This window comes from Haliotis rufescens, unplaced genomic scaffold, assembly GCF_023055435.1.
Source record: "Haliotis rufescens isolate VD_foot unplaced genomic scaffold, xgHalRufe1.0.p SCAF_8, whole genome shotgun sequence".
Taxonomy (NCBI): domain Eukaryota; kingdom Metazoa; phylum Mollusca; class Gastropoda; order Lepetellida; family Haliotidae; genus Haliotis; species Haliotis rufescens.
Genome location: NW_025964372.1, coordinates 36,535,602 through 36,556,621, shown reverse-complemented (window position 1 = coordinate 36,556,621; position 21,020 = coordinate 36,535,602). Strand labels below are relative to the sequence as shown.

Sequence of the window (21,020 nt, the reverse complement as noted above, 5' to 3'; positions counted from 1 at the left end):
GTGACCGGAACTGAAGCCAAGATCTTGACAACAGATAGTGAAACATCGGACCAATCAGATTCCAGGAGGACTAATGTACAGAGAAAGACCGTTATACAAGAGCACCCACAGGTGTGTGATAAAGATGGTATAGGTGAAATAACAGAGCAACTATGGAAAATCGTGGATCGGAAATTCAACAGGAGGAAGAGATCAAAGAAAAGGGGCAGGAATAATCGTATTAAAACAAACCTACCTCAACCATCAACGCAGCCAAATCAACCAAGCAAATGCCCTGATCAGACGGACAGTCACTTGTGTCCTGGCGTCGATGTGTCAGACACTCCACCGAGCACTTGCCCCAATGTGTCAGACAACGAAATGAGTCCAGACCTCGATGTGCCACACAAGGAACCGACACAAGACCATGGTATGTCAGAACACCCCAAAGTGGCATGCAACAAACCGAGCCAAGACCTCGATCTAACGAGATCTGGAAACATGGAACAAAAGAAGGTACGAAGCTTCGACGACGATAAACATATTTACAATCAACCAATCTCGAGCCCTGGTGTGCTAGACCCCGGTATGCCAGAAAGAACTACTAGCCTCGATGTATCACAGGACACACTGACTCCTGCCTCCAAAGTACAGGAAAACCAACAAAGTCAACACCCCGATCTTCCAGGCAATCAACCGAGTCAACAACGCCCCGATATGCCAGACAAGCAACCGAGTCAACAACGCCCCGATGTGCCAGGCAAGCAACCAAGTCAACACCCCGATGTGCCAGGCAAGCAACCGAGTCAACAACCCGATGTGCCAGACAACCAGCCAAGTCAACAACCCGATGTGCCAGGCAAGCAACCAAGTCAACAACCCGATGTGCCAGGCAAGCAACCAAGTCAACACCCCGATGTGCCAGGCAACCAACCAAGTCAACACCCCGATGTGCCAGGCAAGCAACCAAGTCAACAACCCGATGTGCCAGGCAAGCAACCAAGTCAACAACCCGATGTGCCAGGCAAGCAACCAAGTCAACAACCCGATGTGCCAGGCAAGCAACCAAGTCAACACCCCGATGTGCCAGGCAAGCAACCAAGTGAACACCCAGATGTGCCAGACAACCAGCTAAGTGAACACCCACATGTGCCAGACAACCAGCCAAGTGAACACCCAGATATGCCAGACAACCAGCCAAGTGAACACCCAGATATGCCAGACAACCAGCCAAGTGAACACCCAGATATGCCAGACAACCAGCCAAGTAAACACCCAGATGTGCCAGACAACCAACCAAGTCAACACCCAGATATGCCAGACAACCAACCAAGTCAACACCCAGATGTGCCAGACAACCAGCCAAGTCAACACCCAGACAACCAGCCAGGCCAACACCCAGATATGCCAGACAACCAGCCAAGTCATCCCCAAAGACCTTGCACCAGAAAGCTTGATAACAATGGAAGCCTCAAACGAAAGTCAAACGAAATGAACGCAATCAAGGAAAGCGACGAAAATGAAGACACTGAAAAATGTGGGTGGTCTCCAGGGGAGTATCTCAACTCACCCAAATACCGACGAGTAGCCAGGCGCCACCTCTCTGACCACCCTCCCCATCACATCCAAGGATATGACCGTATATCGTTAAGTCCACACTATCCCGTGTTCACCATGGTCATTCAGACTGGATCACATATCAAGTACTCTCGCATCCCTACAGCGAAGGACTTGGCTGCATTTTTCAGTATCTGGCGCCGCAAATACAACTTCAACGAAGGATTCGTGTCCCAGGCTTCTCTGAGATTCCTCCTGTCTACAGATGCCACGTTCAACAGAGCGGAACAACCTCTGCTTTACCAACTGCTGAGAGGCCGCGTTCCATTCATGGACAAACGGTCCAAGTTAGATTTCCTTGACAAATATTAGATCACACATTCTGTAAGAGGAAGGACCATCTGCTCATATTGTGCATGTGCTGTATTGCTTTTTGTGCTAATCCGTATTAAAACGACAAAATTGAACCAACTTGTGTTATAGTGAATCATTATAACCGCAATTAACGTGGTTATTATCCTTATCAGTATTGATCTATAACCGAATCAGGGGTTACACAGCTTTGCTTTAACCGTGATTGAATCCGCTGATTGATTGCTGTGATAAAAAATTCACCCCGATTACGACCCTTGTTCCTTAATAATTCAGTTCAGCGTGAGACGAAGCTTTGGTCGGTCATTAAGTCAATCCATGGTGGTGGGTTTCACCGATATATCTCAACGACCTCGGACTTGTCTTCCATACATCAGGCTATTATTTTATCTTAAGAGCATTGCTCCTGTATTTTGAACCGCTGCACTGAAAGTAAATGCTAATGCTATAGTGGTGTACAGCAACAATCAGGAGATGTACTGTGTACTGTAGTCCTGACACCTGAATTGGAACCATTAAATATCGCGACGGTCAATTAACCTAGGTAATGCATGTCTATTACAGATTTACGCTATGATTTATTGAATTTAGCTTCTCAATCAAATCCAAACTTTATACAGATGTCCGCTGCCGATCAGACCGTGTTCTTTATGCGGAACAATAAGGTGGTCAGACCCCTAGCCGCGCTTCTTCACCACATGTATGAGCGAAGACAACTGTGTCTTTCGTCTCTACCAGCCTAGTTCCATGTATCTTAGTATCAGAATGTTCTGATAACTGGTGATAACCGGTGATAACTGGTGATAACTCATTTTTATGTATATGTATGTACTGTGATATTTCTCATTTTTACTCATATGTATGTGACGTCCTGCGTGTCTCGTAGGCCATAATGGCCGGACACTGTACACACTATTTGTGTATTTTTATTGTCACTGCTGTACAGTGTGTGACACGAAAATAAAATAATTTTCTTCTTCTTCTTCTATTAATGCTCAAGTAATAAATAAGTGACTCCATTCCGACAGCAAAGAATAATACTTACAGAAATGACTAAAAAGCAAAGTGTGCTTAAAAAAATATCCGTGTGTTTGTGTGTGCATAGTAAAAAATGTTCAGGTATTTTCTGTTTCAAGAACCAATATTCAACACGCACCGTATCCCATCGCCATTGTGTTAACATTATTTCTGAACAGACTTGTTTATTCCATCCAAATTCGGTTACAGATAAGATAAGATAAGATAAGATAATATTATATTTGCGTGTCACGCAGTATAAAAATACATACATTCAAAGTACAAGACAAAATATATAATATACCACCCGGCCGGTTGATCAAACACATCACAAATAACAGGCATGCAGTTAATAGACGACCGAGGTAGTACTTAACGTTTACTCAACAAATCCTTCATGAGGAATATATTCACTTGAATTTACGAAGTTAACCTCGTCACTTAAGATGTCATAACATTGTCATAATCATACGAAGTATGAACAACTACCAGCGAGGGTGTGATATTATACAATACATACAACCACCCCTAAGGTGAGTGAGTGAGTTTGATTTAACGCCGCTTTTAGCAGTATTCCAGCAATATCACGGCGGGGGACACCAGAAATGGGCATCACGCATTGTACCCATATCGGGAATCGAACCCGGGTCCTCGGCGTGAGTTTGATTTAACGCCGCTTTTAGCAGTATTCCAGCAATATCACGGCGGGGGACACCAGAAATGGACATCACGCATTGTACCCATATCGGGAATCGAACCCGGGTCCTCGGCGTGACGAGCGAACGCTTTAAACACTAGGCTACCCGACCGCCCCAAAGGTGATTTTAAGAGGGACTGCTCATTAAAATTATGCCCGATGCAATTTCCGATTTTGACTTGTAACATGTGTCCCCGTTGCTGCTTTTTACGTGAATAGATGCCCTGCCTTTGCATGTGTGTGTGACGGTGCCAACGGTGGATCAGGATACGCTCACCTTTTCACATCGTACAATCTCAATTTTCACATCGTACAATTTTATTCACAATATATATGTATGTATAAACAACTTTGTTTATTCTCGGAAACGTTTTTTAGTTAAAGTTTCGAGTTTATTGTTTGAAAGAAGTTTAACTTAAAATGTGAAATATATGTTATCTTATTGGGGTTGGTGCCGTTTTCAGGAGACAGTTTTGCCTGATGCTACTGGGGACTTATTCTGCCATCATATCTGGTTCAGGTAATTATGCCTGTGAATAACAGTTATACCATGTCAGGTAGCCTAGTGATTAAAGTATTAGCTCGTAACGCCGGAGATCAGGGTTCGATTCCCGACATGGGTTTACTGTGTGGAGCCCATTTCTGGTGTCCCCCGCCGTGATATTGCTGGAATATTCTAAAAGCGGTGTAAAACTCCCTCACTCACCCGTGCTGTGAAAGCGGGAGAGTTTAGTTTGACGTTGCTTGAACATGATTTCAGATATATCTGGCGTGGGGGGAATGCTTGTCTTCGAGGCTTACCGCCTTGTTGAAACCGACGAACACGGGAATGGTGCCAACAAACCAACAAATTCAGGGCGTACCTGGAATCGAAACCACAATCATAGGTTTCAAGCATGTCCGAGGAACGCAACTATGTACACCAAATTTCGGCGTCGTGGTATATGGCGAAATGATACAATTATCAAACAAGCCTGCAAATAAATGACGAATTGAGTACCACTTAACACTTATGCGATTAATAAATAATTTATGAATAATGAATAAATGTGATTCTCCTCCTCACTGAACACTGTCGTTTCTCACCCCTAGACTGAACATATAGCCACAACGCAGCTGCATGTGCGCAACACTTTCTCGTGAATATGGTGACTGGGACATTCTCGGACGAGCTGATCAACTGCTCCTCGCCGTCGCCTTGGACGTCTTGTCCGATCGCTGGAGGTAAGGATTATAATGTTCACTGTGGATAATTAAATAGGAAGTCCATTCGGGCAATGCCGTTTAGAATGGCCTTGTTTAACCCCGTGTTCGTTCAAGTTGTACTCTGGTGGTTTTTGACGTAGATGGCTTACGGTAATCTTTTGTTACTATCTAATTGTATTTGTAAAGTACTGCCGGAAATGCTAGAAAACTGCTTTTTGCCTGTTAAAAAGGGATATAATTTTTCACAGACTGTTGTTATTGAAATATCGAATAACTACCGATCGCCCTACCTGTGGTTTGAAATATTTCAGTCACAAGAAGTCCTATCGACAAGTTTACAGGAGAAATATTCGAACGAAAACGGGTAGTTTACATTTATTTTAAGTCCAAAGATGGCAGTATGAAACGGACTATAGAAATATGCGCACGTGACTCCGTTAAAATGATAAGTGTTGTCTTCATAAAACATCTACTCCACACATAAAAATCATTGTGAGAAAATTCTAGATGTGCATCTTCTAAAATGATAAAATAACGTTGCGTTTGTTTTGTTAACATTGCTCCCATGATGCATGTTACATTACACTTGCATAGCCATAACCATGGTACACGATATGGAATCTGTACTTGGGAATGCATACACGTTCTTTACACTTTAGAGATACAGTGGGAAACCATTTATTAATTTAGATAGGTGAATTACCGAACTGCCCAAACTATGGTGTTTTCAATCCATACCATCAAGTCTACGTTATGATAAATAAAACAAAACAGGTATAGGGGTGGTCTCAAAAACAAAACTGGGGCGTAAAAGGATATCAGACAGCCTTGATACAGGGTGATTAGGCGTATAGTGTACAAGCTTTATGAGCAGAAGGTACCCCTGACTTGAGGTAGAATATGGGAGGAATTAAAGATACAATTCGTGTTTCCAGGACTGCACTATTGCTCTCCAAGAGATGGGATTTCGATACACTGCGCGTGGCGATGACCGAGCACTTTTCAGGGGGAAAATATTCCATCCTGTCTATGAGGTCACATTATCTCCGAACCATTCATAACTATCACAGTCAGGGCGTCCAGATACGTTACCTTGGTGAATCATTCCACTGACTACATGTTGCTATTGGCAGATGGACAAAAAGCACCCATGGTACCATCAGGTAAAGGTAATCGTGTCATTGTTTTGCACGCTGCAACCCATGATATGGGGCTTATTGATGGATGTTTTCGAGGCGAAAAAGAAAACTGGTGATTTTCATAAGGAAATTATAGGAGGTGATGTGTTCATAGACTGGTTGAAACTTCAGCTATTGCCCATTTTAAACAACGTCAGTGTGATTGTCATGGTTAACGCCAGTTAATATACCGTCCGGGAATCAGATACTGTCGCCGAAACCATGTGTAGTCTGAAGGCGACCATACAGGAATATATTACATTGGTCGACTTCAGACCATATGTAAACGAAAGTTCAACTCATGGACAAAATTCGGCTGAATAAGAAACCAGTAAAGTACAAGACATATGTGCTGGCGGCACAACGCGGTTACGTTGTCTTACGTACGCCAGTCAGACATTGTGAGCTCAACCCTGTTGCGTCTATCTTGGCGAAATGTACAGGGTTCGTGGCAAGACATAACACAACATTCAAAAGTACAGATTCATATACGTCATCAGCGGAGATAAATGCTACCTCAAGAAACCATCTGTAGACCAACAAATACTTCTGGATTCCAAAACCGCAACCGTCCAATACTCATCCCGTTTCATAGCTCTTAACTAGTCCATCATGTTCCCAAGCAAATATAATGCAGTACACATCCTAAATTGCTACCTCATCAACGCATGTCAATTAAGTACAATAACAGCAATATTTTGAGACCACCCCCAACTCGGTGACATTTGCACCTGGGAGAATGCACGGGACTGTGTGAGGTCATCACCTCGGGACAGGTGTTAGGAACTCTCCATTCCTTTAAAATAATGGAGCCGAGGCTCATTATTTTTAAGGAATGGAGAGTTACGAGGATATTCCCCTACTTAAAACTAATCCCTACTTTTACACTTTGACAAAATATTCTGTAGTTGAAAATATTTAAAAAATAAACCAGAACTATTTTTTGTCTGTATTTATACTGCGTGAGTCGACCTTGCGTGATGCACGAGGAATGCGTTCTCTGCCGCTGTTGCACGTGCGACAAGCTCCGTGGCGAGTTGACATTTACAATGCATGGTACACGGCTCTTCATAATTTTGTTGGGTCCTAAACTAGTATTTATCAATCGCTTGCACATTGTTAATACATGCTGATGGGTATAATTGGAAATATAGAGCCCCGAACAAGCGATATTTATGTTACCTTATTTGTTTTTTCTCGTCAAAGGTTTCTCTAACTATCTATAAATATGAACATTGTTGTGGGTAACCTGCTCTAACACAAAATATATACATATTATTTTGAGCTTTTAAGCATTATGCAAAATTATGAAAATATTTAATAGTTAAATTCACATCATGCCTTCATGTGCCGCAGTAGCTGAGGTTGACAATTACACGTTTTCAAATCTAACGATGCCGGTTCAAACCCCGCTGGCGACACATGTTTTCGGGGGAAAAATGAAAATATTCACTTGTAAATAAATGTAAAAAAAATAGTTCCGTCTGTTCCAAGTGGAAATTAATTCAAATGTTGCTTCAAGATAATGTAGTTGACAAGCATCTCTCCATTCCTGAAAAATAATGGAGCGTTCAAACGATGGAAGACGTCACAGATGTGTTTTAACTGGGTTATAGGTCATTTCATACATGCATGAAAACACACGAATATTTTCTATGTTGATCATCATTTTACCAGTAAAAGTACATTTTAAGGGTAATCACAGTGTCAGTTAGGACAGGCTAGATAAGGGCAATTTGCGTTATTTTGATATATGCTCTTTTTATAGAATTATGACTCGTATTTATTAAATGAAGCCAGAAAAGCAGTTTTCTGGCATTTCCGACAGAACTTTAGTTTGTTTGTTCTCTGTTCAACGCCGCACTCAGCAATATTCCAGCTATATGATGGCGGCCAGTAAATAATCGAGTCTCGACCAGACATCCAGTGATTGCCATCATGAGCATCAATCTTCGCAATTCATATACGATGACATGCATCAACCATGTCAGCGAGCCTGACCACTCGATATCGTTCGTCGCCTCTTACGACAAGCATGGTCGCCTTTTACGGCCATCATGGGTTACTGAAGACCTATACTACCCCGGGTTTCACGGGTGTATTTGTAGTATACGCATTTACATCATCGCAATACTTGATAACATTTGTAGTATGCGTACACGATCGTTTTACTTTGATCACGAGTGTAACATCTCGGGGTCGGGGATATCCACAGATCGACGTCTATACTTAGATGCGTTCATAGTTTGGTATAATAAGAAGACTGGTCAGAATAGGTCTTCAGCAACCCATGCTTATATCTGGAATATTGCTGAGTGTGGCGGTTAAACAACAAACAAATATTATGCGAAGAAAGTCACGCTTGGTGCAGCCAGGTGATGGTGGCGCATTTTATTCCCATGTCGTCAGATGTTCGGAAATAACCCGTCTCGGAGACATGTACACTTATCAGGTCTTCTACATAACACGCCGATCGACGTACGTATTGTAGTATACACATTGTATTGAACGTCGATCTGTGGCCCAGTCGTCTAAGGCGCCGCTGTGCAGAGTTGCGTCCCTTGGGCACGCCAGAAACCTATGATTGTGGGTTCGAATCCCGGTTCGCCCCGATTATGTTTCTAGGTTTGTCAGCACCATAAATGTGCTTACTTAAGGATGTTTTCGCGCTTTTTTAAATCTACAAACTGCTATCATATAACTGGAATATTGCTGAGGTCGACGTTGAACATAAGACTAACACACAATGTTGTTGCAGACGTCGGAATGAGCGGAACAGCTGTACACCGTTTGCTTCCGGTATTCAATGACCAGAGAATGCCCCAGCTAAAACCAATCCTTGGTGTCGATTTCCATGAAGACAGAGAAACGGCATCCGTCCCGATGATGAAACACCATATGTCAGAAGCTGAGTCAAGGTAAAAACCCAAATTCATATATTATCGTATGTACATCGTCAGTTCCCAGTGCAGGCCCTGGTGACACGTGCTTGTAAGAGCCGACAAATGAAGATCGGGTGGTTTTATGTGTGTCTTCACCTCCTTCAGATCGAAGACAACCAGCCGTCAGTTTGCTGGACTGTTGCATATATATCGCTGACTCCGGAGTAAAACATCATTACACGGTGTTACACACGATGTGTTGTCCTAAGATCTGGGGGCACGGGTGGCCCAGTCTAAGGCGCCGCGATTCGCTGTAGAGAGTTGCGTCCCTTGGGCACGCCAGAAACCTATGATTGTAGATTCCAATCCCGGTTCGCCCCGATTATGTTTCTCGGTTTGTCAGCACCATACCCGTGCTCGTGGGTTTCACAGAAGTGGTAAACGTCTGAGACCTGCATCACTTCGGGCTTTCCTCCATCATTAAGCTGACACACCGGTATAACTGGAATACTGTTAAAAGCGGCGTTAAACCCAACTCACTCACCCCTAAGATCTACTGATCGTTGGTTTCAGTCTCCCGAATATGACCCTTGAACTGCCAACATCTTAACCCACCTGGGTCTCAACAAAGTCGTAGCTGTTCGAAGTCAAGTGTTGTTTTTTCTCCCATAATTACTCCCAACAAAACACAGCTCATATAAAATAATCCTGAAAAGTTCCTGCAATGATGCTATTTATTTACACACAAAAATGACAAAGGTCATGAAGTACACAAAAAACCTGTCATTGACAGTTACCCGCCCTTGATGTGAAATGAAGTCGGTTGAAATTGACTATGCTAAAATAGTTCTGTTTGCATAGTCCCACATGCTACAAAACGGCTTAAGTCTGTGAATTGGGTTTATTTGTAGACACGTGATCTTCCAGCAGAAACTCGCGCAGACTTCCCAGCGAGCCATGAATGAAGACAGGTCTGGAAGTGCTGGGGAGAGGGACAGGTTCCTGAGGCGTGACCCCCGCCACGTGGCCGTCTCCTGGTACAGCTACTACTACTCCAGGCCCGACTCCCCCACACAGTGGCAGCAGCGCACAGAGGGTATTGGTACGTATGTAACCACCACAGACCCCTGAGGCATTTCGTGATAGAATAGATCTACCGTACTCCATGCTTGTGGTAAATACATAATGCCAACGCCAGAGATTGACCAGAGAACCTCGATTATCAGAGAACCTCGATTATCAGAGAACCTCGATTATCAGAGAACCTCGATTATCATCAGAGAACCTCGATATTATCAGAGAACCTCGATCATCAGAGAACCTCGATTATCCGCAGCAATGAATCCATTGGGAGGGAAGGGCAAAATCAACCAAGTCATCGAACTTGGCCACCGATACACAATAGCTTCGTACGACAAACACAGGTAGATATGGACCAATTCTAACTGGAATCCCATGGGGGATTATCATCTTCAGACATATCAACTACGTTTATGATTAAGTCCGTTACCACTAATTGAACTTTCTAAAACTGTTTCAAGCATCTATGGGAGGCACAGGTGGCCCAGTCGTCTGAGGCTCCGCGATTCGCTATGCAGAGTTGCGTCCCTTGGGCACGCCAGAAACCTATGATTGTGGGTTCGAATCCCGGTTCGGCCCGATTGTTTCTAGGTTTGTCAGCACCATACCCGTGCTCGTGGGTTTCACCGAAGTGCTAAACGTCTGAGACATGTATCACTTGGGGCTTTCCTGCCACACTAAGCTGACACGCCGTGATATAACTGGAATACTGTTAAAAGCGGCGTTAAACCCAACTCACTCACTCAAGGATATCCTCCGAAAAGATGTGATGCTCTTTGAAAATCTAAAAATCGGTCTTAGATCATGAAGATGCAGGTACTGCCTGTGGTTTGAAATTAACCTTCTTATATAATTAATAAACTTATTAATCTCTCAAGATTACTCAAAACTGAAAAGGGACTATACCGCTAAAACTAATTCACAATTAGTTCATAAATGTTCATCTGGTGCTTGATTTCCTGGTTCATGCGTCAGTTTCATACATTACAAGCTTTTGACATTCACATTACAACCAACCAGTTTCTTGTTCATACGTACATTTGTCAGTACACTTTGAGACATAAAGAAAACCTCAGTCAGGCATTGATTAATGTACATCGATGTATGCAGGGTGTAACTTACGTAATATACTTAACGGTTATGGTAAATACATTCTCCAGACCTTATTGAATTGACCCAGTGTGAAAGGCCGTAAAAGGTGACTATGCTTGTCGTAAAAGGCGACTAACGGGATCGGGTGGTCAGGCTCGCTGACTTAGCTGATGCATGTCATCGATCCCAATTGCGTGGATCGATGGTCATGATATTAATCACTGGATTGTCTGGTCCAGACTCGAGTATTTACAGACCGCCGTCATATAGCTGGAATATTGCTGAGTGCGGCGTTAAACAACAAACAAACCAACCCAGTGTGAGCTCAAAGCAGGGGTGTATATCTAGTGTGTGAAGTCAGGTGTTTTGAGGTGTAACTTCGATAGCAGACCGTCACATATTTACATATACTTATTATTAAGACGTTCGATACGCTGGAGCTTAGTTTCTTGAAAGAATAGGCGCATCCGTGGTCTGGTGGATAAAGCGTCTGCCCGAAACGCGGAAGTTTGTGGGTGCGATCCTTGCGATCCCTTGCCTCGTCATACCAAAACGACGTTAAAAGATGATGGATGGATCTATCCATAGAAAGAGCAAACAATACTGAGTAGAGATTATAGTTCTTGATATTGCTTTTGAACGTTTGGTGCCGCCCGGCCGCGTCATACCAAAAAGACGTTGAAAGATGGTTCTTGTAGTTACCCTGTCGGGCGCTCGGCATTAAGAGGCTAAAACAAGGACAAGTCGGCTCGGAGTCGGTATACTGTATCTGAGTGGGGTATCCATGTTAAACTGCGGCATAGTATTACAGAGGGCTACCACTATAAAAGTCGGTATAAGTCTGGACTAGTACAAGCAGCCACACACACAAACACACACGTGCATGCACGTCGCTATATAAGTGCAGTAATCTTGGACGCGACGTTAAACCCAATTTCAACTCACATCTTGTTAGAATAAAAGGAGTATTAAATCTTTTACCCCTGTATGAAAGATGAAATAGAACATAAGCTGATACACCAAATATTATTCTAGAAGCAGAAGAGCAACCGATGATAGACGCAGATCTCACAGGCCGTGTGTCGCCAAGCAACCAGAGTGAAATGACATCGGATATACCCCTCCTTCAAAAGGTAATTCCTGTGGATCATTTACTTAAAATTATGCGAGATAACAAGTCTATTCAGTCAATTCGGGCAGTGGCACAAGACGCCACAACTCGACGTTCAAAGTTTACAAGATTCGCTAATCGTGAGTTCGAATCCCAGATTAATTGCAGATTATGACCCTTGGTCTGGTAGTACCACAGCTTTGTTTGTGCATTTAACCAAAGTAATAAAGGTATATGGCATGTCATCCCACTAAGACGATTCATTCACGCCTTTACTCGTCCCGTACCCCTTGTTTCAGCTGTCTGCTCTGGCTGAGACTGGACACGTGATCAAAACCAGTGACATTGACCTTGACCTCGAGGTTGAAGATATCTTTAATGAGGAACATCACCTGATCAGACAATTTAAGACAGGTAAATGTGACCGGATCAGGACACAAGGTATTTCGAGACTATTTCTTGCCCTGTCATTAAGATAATTGTATCTGGTCTCCAATTATATTGTCTCTTTTGTAAACTTGATTTTCAAATATTCTTTTGGCAGTATACACTTTAAAAGGGATCGGGTTGTCAGGCACGCTGACTTGGTTGATGCATGTCATCGATCCCAATTGCGTGGATCGATGCTCATGATGTCATCGATCCATATTGCGTTGATCGATGCTCATGATATTAATTCATCGATCCCAATTGCGTGGATCGATGCTCATGATATCAATCACTGGATTGTCTGGTCCAGACTGGATTATTTACAGACCGCCGTCATATAGCTGGGATATTGCTGAGTGCGGCGTTAAACAGCCAACCAACCAACCAACCAAATCCTTGTCCATACGCTCCAGGATAAACACATGTTACTAATCCTTGTATTGCCAGTCGCCGTCTTATAATTGTACTCTGTTATCTCCAGCTATACTGTTAGCTGATTAACTCATGAGTTTGTGTTCGCCAACCATCTTGTGTATTTTCTCTTTCACAAGTAATGAACATATTGAATCTTAAAATCTAAATAGAAACTGTCAGTAAAAAATCCGTTACGTTGCCATCCTCTTAGACTGGTCACATTGAATCCCGGTTCGCCCCGATTATGTTTCTAGGTTTGTCAGCACCATACCCGTGCTCGTGGGTTTCACCGAAGTGGTAAACGTCTGAGACCTGCATCACTTGGGGCTTTCCTCCCACATTAAGCTGACACGCCGTGATATAACTGCAATACTGTTAAAAGCGGCGTTAAACCCAACTCACTCACTCACTCAACCATATTGTGGTGCGCCTTGATATGCCTATAACTCGCCACTCGCCTTAAGCTGACGAGCTACGACTTAAGAACTGTTGGACGACTTGATTCCCTGTCTTACTCCACCATCCCATTCCAGACCCCTCACGTGGGAAGTGGGGAGAGATGGACAGTGAAACCAGAGCCTTGCTGTCCAAGCTGAGACGGTCGAGTCCACCAGTTGATTTGTAAATAAAGCCAGCCCTCACAGCCAAATACCTCAGGCATTTCATCATGTGGGGTCCATCACCAGTACATCAATGTATATAAATTGCGATAAAGAGTTCAAGCATGAATCTTCATTTGTTTGTTATAGACGCTATTTAAATTGCCCACCGAGACTTTCTATTTTATATTGTCGCTGTGGTCAATTTAATTGGACTACGTACAAAATGAATAGTAAACCTCACACCACACGACATCTTCCCGAGACAAGGGAGTTAACTGACTATGAAAGTCCAGTTGCCACCCTTGCCGAATTAGGCCGGAATATCTGGGTTCGATACCAGCACCGCCAGTGGCTATTTCGAGTTATGTCCCTTCTATGGACCAGTCAGATTCCAACTCTCATATCACTTGCATTTGTTTCAAACGAAATGGCAGCGCCTAGTGAGGGCGATCCGATCGATAATCAAGATTTTGTAATATTGTAAATATTGTAATAAAACGGGCCTTACTTCGCGAAGTGCATCAAATCACGTGAGCACCTTGATTAAAAACATGAAAGATTTGGAAAATATCTGTTGACGGAACACATGCTTTGCAAATCCTGCAGTCGACCGAAATATGTTTACAAACCGGATGTTGATTTCGTTGTGCGATTTTGATTGGACTATGCATAGACTCGTTAGTCCAGCCAAAATATAACACCATAATTGCAACCAAGTTCGGCAAGGGTGGAAAGTGGACTTTCATAGTCAGTTCACTCTTTCGTCGGGAAGATGCACACGAATTTACTTATGCTAGAAAACGAACATGTTACTTGAGGGCCATAAGGAGAACGTTTGGCTGTAATATTTTTCACAGAGTCCATATCTATTTTATGGTCTCTGCCCACACATAACCAAATAATAACGATGTCTGTTCAAAGGGTGCACGTTTAACACCTCAATTACTGATCTTTGGATAAACATTGGCTACTCTTTTTTTCTTTCACCTATTTTCGCGAACACCTGGTATCATCACTATTTGATAGTGAATCATTTACACATGCTTATGATATGGTCGGAATCGGACAGTCGACGATTTCTTATGAATATGGAAAGGGTTTTGTCGCTTTTTTTCATGTCCACAAGAACTTAACATGCAGTTTAAGTGTAGGATTTGGAGTATTTAATACCACTACTCTTCTACAAAGTGGTTAAGATATTTTTTATACTTTGATTAAATTTCGAATGCATCCGAGTCTTTCGGGGCTGTTTTGTCTCGCTTTTTAACTTCATTAATAAATCAGCAACGGTAGTTCCGACTTTCCCCTCGGTCTTCAAGTTATATAACATAGATTGAATGTATGTTTGTACGTGATACAGTGTCTACTGTGCAGGGCTATGGTGGATATTGTATACTACGCATATAACGTGTAGAATTGTTGCCAAAGAAATTCCAGTGAAACCGAATGATGAATGGTTTTGACAAATGGGCACACAGGTCAAGTTTAGAGGCTGACTATACATTTGTACATTGAACGTTTGCGATGACATCTGTAGTTGCAATTCCTAAAACTGTCTGATAATACTAGATTCTGCTCATCCAAAACGGATGGAGAAATATTTGAACTAAAACAGGAAGTTCACATTTATTCCAAGTCGAAAGATGGCAGTCTAAAACAGATTATAGAAATATGCGCACGTGACTCCGTTATAATGATAATGTTGTCTTCATAAAACATCTAATCCACACAAAAAAAATGCGTTTTTTTGTTAGCATTGCTCCCATGATGCATGTTACATTACACTTGCATAGCCATAACCATTTGTACACGATATGGAGTCTGTACTGGGAAATGTATACAAGTTCTTTACACTTTAGAGAGATAGAAGGAAACCATTTATTAATATAGAGAGGATGAATTACCGAACTGCCCAAGCTACTGGGTTTTCAATTCATACCATCAAGTCTACGTTATGATAAATAAAACAAAACAGGTATAGGGGTGGTCTCAAAAACAAAACTGGGACGTAAAAGGATATCAGACAGCTTTGATACAGGGTGATTAGGGGTATAGTGTACACGCTTTATGAGCAGAAGGTAACCCGAACTTGTAGAATATGGGAGGAAATTAAAGATACAATCAATGTTTCCCGGACTGCACTAACTATAGCCCTCCAAGAGATGGTATTTCGATGCACTGCGCGTGGCGATGACCGAGCACTTTTCAGGGGAAACTATTCCTTCCTGTCTATGAGGTCACATTATCTCCGCACCAGTCTTACCTATCACAGTCAGTGCGTCCAGATAATTTACCTCGATGAATCATTCCACTGACTCGGCAGATGGACTAAACGTACCCATAGACCATCAGGTAAAGGTAATCGTGTAATTATTTTGCACGCTGCAACCCATGATATGGGACTTTTTGATGGATGTGTGCTAGTTTTCGAGGCGAAAAAAAAACCTGGTGATTTTCATAAGGAAATTATTATAAGAGGTGGTGTGTTCATAGGCTGGTTGGAACTTAAGCTATTGCCCATTTTAAACAACGTCAGTGTCATTGTCATGGACAACGCCAGATAATATAACGTCCGGGAATCAGACACTGTTGCCCAAACCATGAAAAGTCTGAAAGAGACCATACAGGAATATATGACATTGTCGACTTCAGACCATAGGAAAACGAAAGTTCAACTCATGGTGGCAGCACAACACAGTCACGTTGTCTTACGTACGCCAGTCAGACACACTGAGCTCAACCCTGTTGTGTCTATCTTGGCTGAGTGTAAAGGGTTCGTGGCAAGACATAACAGATCATTCAAAAGTACAGATTCATATACGTCATCAGCGGAGTAAATGCTACCTCAAGAAATCATCTGTATAACAACAAATACTTCTGGACTAATTAACCGTAACCTTTCAATACTCATCCCATTTCATAGCTCTTAAATATTCCATCACGTATCCACGCAAATATAATGCAGTACATATTCTAAATCAACGCACATGCAAATTAAGTACAATCAGCAATATTTTGAGACATCCCCAATTCAGGTGACATTTGCACCTGTGGGAAATGCACGAGACTGTGTGAGGTCATCGCCTCGTGACAGGTGTCCGGTAATTACCTCAGGTTATAGGCCGGTTCATACATACATGACAACACACGAATATTTTCTATGTTGATCATCATTTTACCTGTAAAAGTACATTTTAAGGGTAATCACAGTGTCAGTTAGGACAGACTAGATAAGGGCAATTTGTGTTATTTTGATATATGCTCTTTTTATAGTCCTATGACGCGTTTATATTAAATGAAGCCAGAAAAGCAGTTTTCTAGCAAATCTGACCGAACTTTATGGGTTTGTGTACAGTTGTGACGGAGAGGTTAAGGAAACTTGTCGCACATAAACATTAATAGCCAAAGAAGTTGTTCAGCCATAAATTATTATCCTTACGTAGTACTCCAACTTCTAAATGCCTGTCAAAGAAGACATTAATAGCCATGTTTACCCCCAATAGAGAAAAGCCTAGGTTGAACTCATTCATGTGTGGAAAAAACGTAGTCTAGAAATATATGCACAAGTGACCCTTTTGAGGTTGTTGATGTTCTCTTTATACAGCGTTTGTGAAATTATAATGGGTGGTTCAGGGCTGGGATGAAATGTTTGTTATAAACTGGGAGCGTGTAAATGTGAAGGCGTATGAGAGACGACTGAAATAACAACACCACAGCCAACATTCCGATATGTCACGTGTACCACACGTGACACTTAAATAAAATGTTATTCTTCTTACTCTTCATGTAACTAACACAGTGATCGCATGACACATGCCTCCCTAAATGTTGGCTGCCGGGGGGAGGGAAGCGTGGTTGCTGTACGGTGAGTGGGACACATTAGTGTGTTTGTTTATTGTTTAACGCCACACTCAGCAATATTTCAGCTATATGACGGCGGTCTGTAATTAATCGAATCTGGACCAGATAGTTCAGTGATTTGTATCATGAGCACTGATACACGCAATTCGGATACGATGACATGCCTGAATCAAATCAGCAAACCTGACCACCCGATCAAAGGCCCTTGTGTAGTTCCTTGAATATTTCTAGAAATGCACTATCCTGTTATACCTTCACACAAGGCCAGACTCTCCTACAGCGCCGCTCGCCTTGTATCTCTGTTTCTGAAGTGAAATCGCAAATCGGGCACAAAAACGTCACATCTACCCTGTCTACTGTCTAGGGTGATTATTCTATCGATTCCGATAGATGATACCTCCCAATTTTTTATTGCTATGAAATAATATCGACCGAAAGCCGTCAACTCGCCACACAGAAAACAAATGGGCAAAAATGGCCATTTAAATGACTATTTATACAAGCAAAAACAACGATACTATCAATGAAAATGCTTGTACATAGTTTGTATGGATTTTGCAAAGAAGGGAATGAACGTTGCTTATTTGGAATGTGAAGAAACACACAAGCTATGGATTGACCTTGAACCTTTTCTGCACACATACCTTACAGGAAATATCAACTTTACACAAAGCTTGATCTGTTTGGGAAATGCTGATAATAACATATTATTCAATCCGAAAATCATAATATAAACATTTCAATTAGGAATGGTCGTCTATATTAACAGCCTAAGGAAAATAGATCCTCCCCTCACCACCTCCTCTCCCCTTTCTCCACCTACCTCCACCCACCCTTCCCTTTCCGACAAACTGTACAGTCGGTAAGATGTACAAGTATGTGCAATCAGCCGTCAAGTTTCAGGACAATATCCATACCTCTCTTACCCTTTATAAGAATGGACCCTTCCACAACGTCAACACTAAAACAACCAGCGTGCAGCAGTTTATGTGAGACTTCATACCAGCAACAACGAAACGGTGTTATTTGGAGGCTGTGCGCAGGGGAACTCGTTACTGGTCAGTAAATATTTCATACATTACGTTCACACACAAAAATGAGCCGTCGCCAAAATAATACAACTATGTATACCCTCGCGGGTGGTATTAAGAAAAGCATTACGATAAACCAACCCGCTGACTTCGACAAGCAATAAATGTGAAATAAATCGTTAGAACACTCACCTTTACACAATTTAATTACAAGGAAACATCATTTTGTCCACAAATGCCTCCGTATCGGCTGCTGTACAATAGCGGCCATTTCTACACAACTTGTAGTGATGTCACATGTTTCCGTGGTAAAGTTCATCGGGTCAAGTTACGGGTGGTTAGCACATGCCACAATGTCAAAGTTCTTTTTAATCGAAAGTAATGTTCCCAAGGCACTTCCAAACGTAACCAAATACGTATTCATGTTAAACTGCGGCATGGTTTCACAGTGTGCTAACACTATAAATCGGCATCAGTCCGGACTACTACAAACAGCCACACAAACACACACACGTACATGCACGTCGCTATATAAGTGCAATAATCTTGAGTGGGGGAAGGCTCCTATGTGCCGTGTGCCGGGAGCCACACAGAAGTGCCAGTAAGCGTGAACCCGGGGGAGAGTTGGGTTACATAGACTGGCGGCAAGTCTCCCTCGCCAGATCCCGTATTACAGGGCTGTGGAAATACGGGACGCCCCCAGCTCACCATCTGTCTCCAGAACTCTCACGCCGACTTCTTGAGACTTTTCAATGTTCTGTACTTTTTAATATCAAAATACATTTAGTGTTTGTCAGAAGAGTTAGTTGCATACTTAATCAATTCTAAGTCGATTAAATGGTTTGTTTACGGTAGACGAAATTATATGACCATAGTGTCATTGCCAAACCCTTTAGTTCAATTCTAATTGATCCAGACTGCACAATATCGGTGGAAATCATCATTACATCTCTAGTTGTTTTGGTACCGTTAACGAAGACGAAAATATTGCATTAGTGTGTTGCATCATGTATGACGAACAATACCCAATTCATTACTAAAAATACAACATCTGGCCGATTCAAATGACGGGGATTGCTAATTGTAACAACCTGTAAATACCTCCCATGGTCGTTGAGACGCCAATTATGCATTTCAGATCGAAGTGCGGCGAGGGGGATTAAGAAAAGTAGAACTTGACATTAAATTAATGTACAAGCTTTTCAACTACTACGTATATAAAATAAGATCTAGGGAAGCTACATCTTTCCCAAAATCTAAGATCAGAGTAAGATTGAAAATGAACTTCATCTTCAACAGTATCACAATTACAGAATTTACAAAATCGTTCTTTAAGTGGACATTCTAATGGCATTTTTGTTTAAGTATTTTTAACAATCCTATTTCGTAAAAATGATTTCTTAGTTATGCTTTTTTTAAACCTACATTTGTAGGTTTGTGGGTAGGTAGGCTGTCAGATGAAGACAGTGCCTTCTCACGTGAGCAAATTCCGACCCTCTTCTGATGTTATTGTTAGACATCGGGGAATTCGTAATTCGAATTGATAACGCAATCACGCGGCATACGGACGTTCATTGGGAGAAGGACTATTGGCTTGGCGGTGTTCATACAGGCGTGGTCACCCGCTACTAACAATATTAACCCGTCAAGCGCCGTGTTAGAATTGGTCGTCAGCAAGGTGACTAACGGGATCGGGTGGTCAGGCTCGCTGACTTAGTTGATGTATGGCATTGTATCCAAATTGTGTAGATCGATGCTCATGATGTTAATCACTGGATTGTCTGGTGCAGGTTCGATTATTTACAGACACCGTCATATAGCTAGAATACTGGTGAGTGTGGCGTTAAACAACAAACAAATGGAGATCTCCAATCATCATTTATCACCATGCATTTGGTGTAGTCTACCGTGAGGACGAGCGCAGAATTCTCTGGAATGCTGAGAACACCGCAATCTATAAGTACAAAGCTTTGAAATTCCTTTTGCCTCCAACATTTGAGAGAATTACCCTATCACATCCGCATTGCGCATTCATGCAAGGGGCTCTTGACGTTCAATGTGTATTGTGCAGTGCAGTGGAATATCTGCTTTGGACTTCATTGAGTCATTGTTTTGACATCCAGGTGAAATGAACGTTTTACTTGTTGTGGGGTCAAAAGTTAGTCTGATTTAGACAGAGGTCCGTATTAGGATTATTATAACAGATGATAACACATGTAAATGGAAACAAAGTTCAAAGAAGTATTATTATGAATCATAGTACATTCGGCACAATTGATATCGCCTTGTATTACAAATGCTGATCAGTTAAAGTCCTGTCTCAACAGATTCCAGTGTGCGCGGTAATATTTGTAAATGTAATATGTGTGAAGAAAATATGTCCATATTAGCTATAAGGTAGCTCAGTGTCTCAATCAAGTTTTGGCAAGTCACGCCGAAACTGCCGAGCTCGATTCCTTTCATCAGGGTAATGAAGCCCATTCCTGCAGCCACCCGACGCCGTGATATAACC

General features: G+C 42.2%; 2 protein-coding genes across 6 annotated transcripts in view; both read left to right on the top strand.

Moving 5' to 3' along the window:
* The first annotated feature begins 4,694 nt into the window (after nucleotides 1-4,694).
* Nucleotides 4,695-13,743, top strand: LOC124141838. Of its 3 annotated transcripts, none has more exons than XM_048389469.1 (6): nucleotides 4,695-4,846; nucleotides 8,765-8,924; nucleotides 9,800-9,990; nucleotides 12,096-12,193; nucleotides 12,471-12,585; nucleotides 13,548-13,743. In XM_048389469.1, the coding sequence occupies exons 1-6, from the start codon at nucleotides 4,768-4,770 to the stop codon at nucleotides 13,637-13,639; spliced, it is 735 nt and encodes a 244-aa protein (XP_048245426.1). In that variant the 5' UTR covers nucleotides 4,695-4,767; the 3' UTR covers nucleotides 13,640-13,743. The 3 variants fall into 3 exon arrangements, with proteins under 3 accessions (XP_048245426.1, XP_048245424.1, XP_048245427.1); XM_048389467.1 differs by having other exon boundaries at nucleotides 12,471-12,612; XM_048389470.1 differs by lacking the exon at nucleotides 4,695-4,846 and adding an exon at nucleotides 4,954-4,978 and having other exon boundaries at nucleotides 12,471-12,612.
* A 3,644-nt stretch (nucleotides 13,744-17,387) lies between these two features.
* Nucleotides 17,388-21,020, top strand: part of LOC124141818 (sulfotransferase 1C2-like) — a 42,333-nt gene continuing 38,700 nt past the window's right edge. For 2 of the 3 annotated variants that reach the window (XR_007219353.1, XM_048389190.1), the window contains exons 1-2: nucleotides 17,413-17,481; nucleotides 18,414-18,535. Coding sequence is in view for 2 of the 3 variants with exons in the window: in XM_048389190.1 (XP_048245147.1) it covers nucleotides 17,423-17,481; nucleotides 18,414-18,535 (181 nt within the window). In the remaining variant the exon portion in view is untranslated. Of the gene's footprint in view, nucleotides 17,482-18,413; nucleotides 18,536-21,020 lie in introns of all 3 variants that reach the window. The other variant, XM_048389191.1, reaches the window with a different exon arrangement.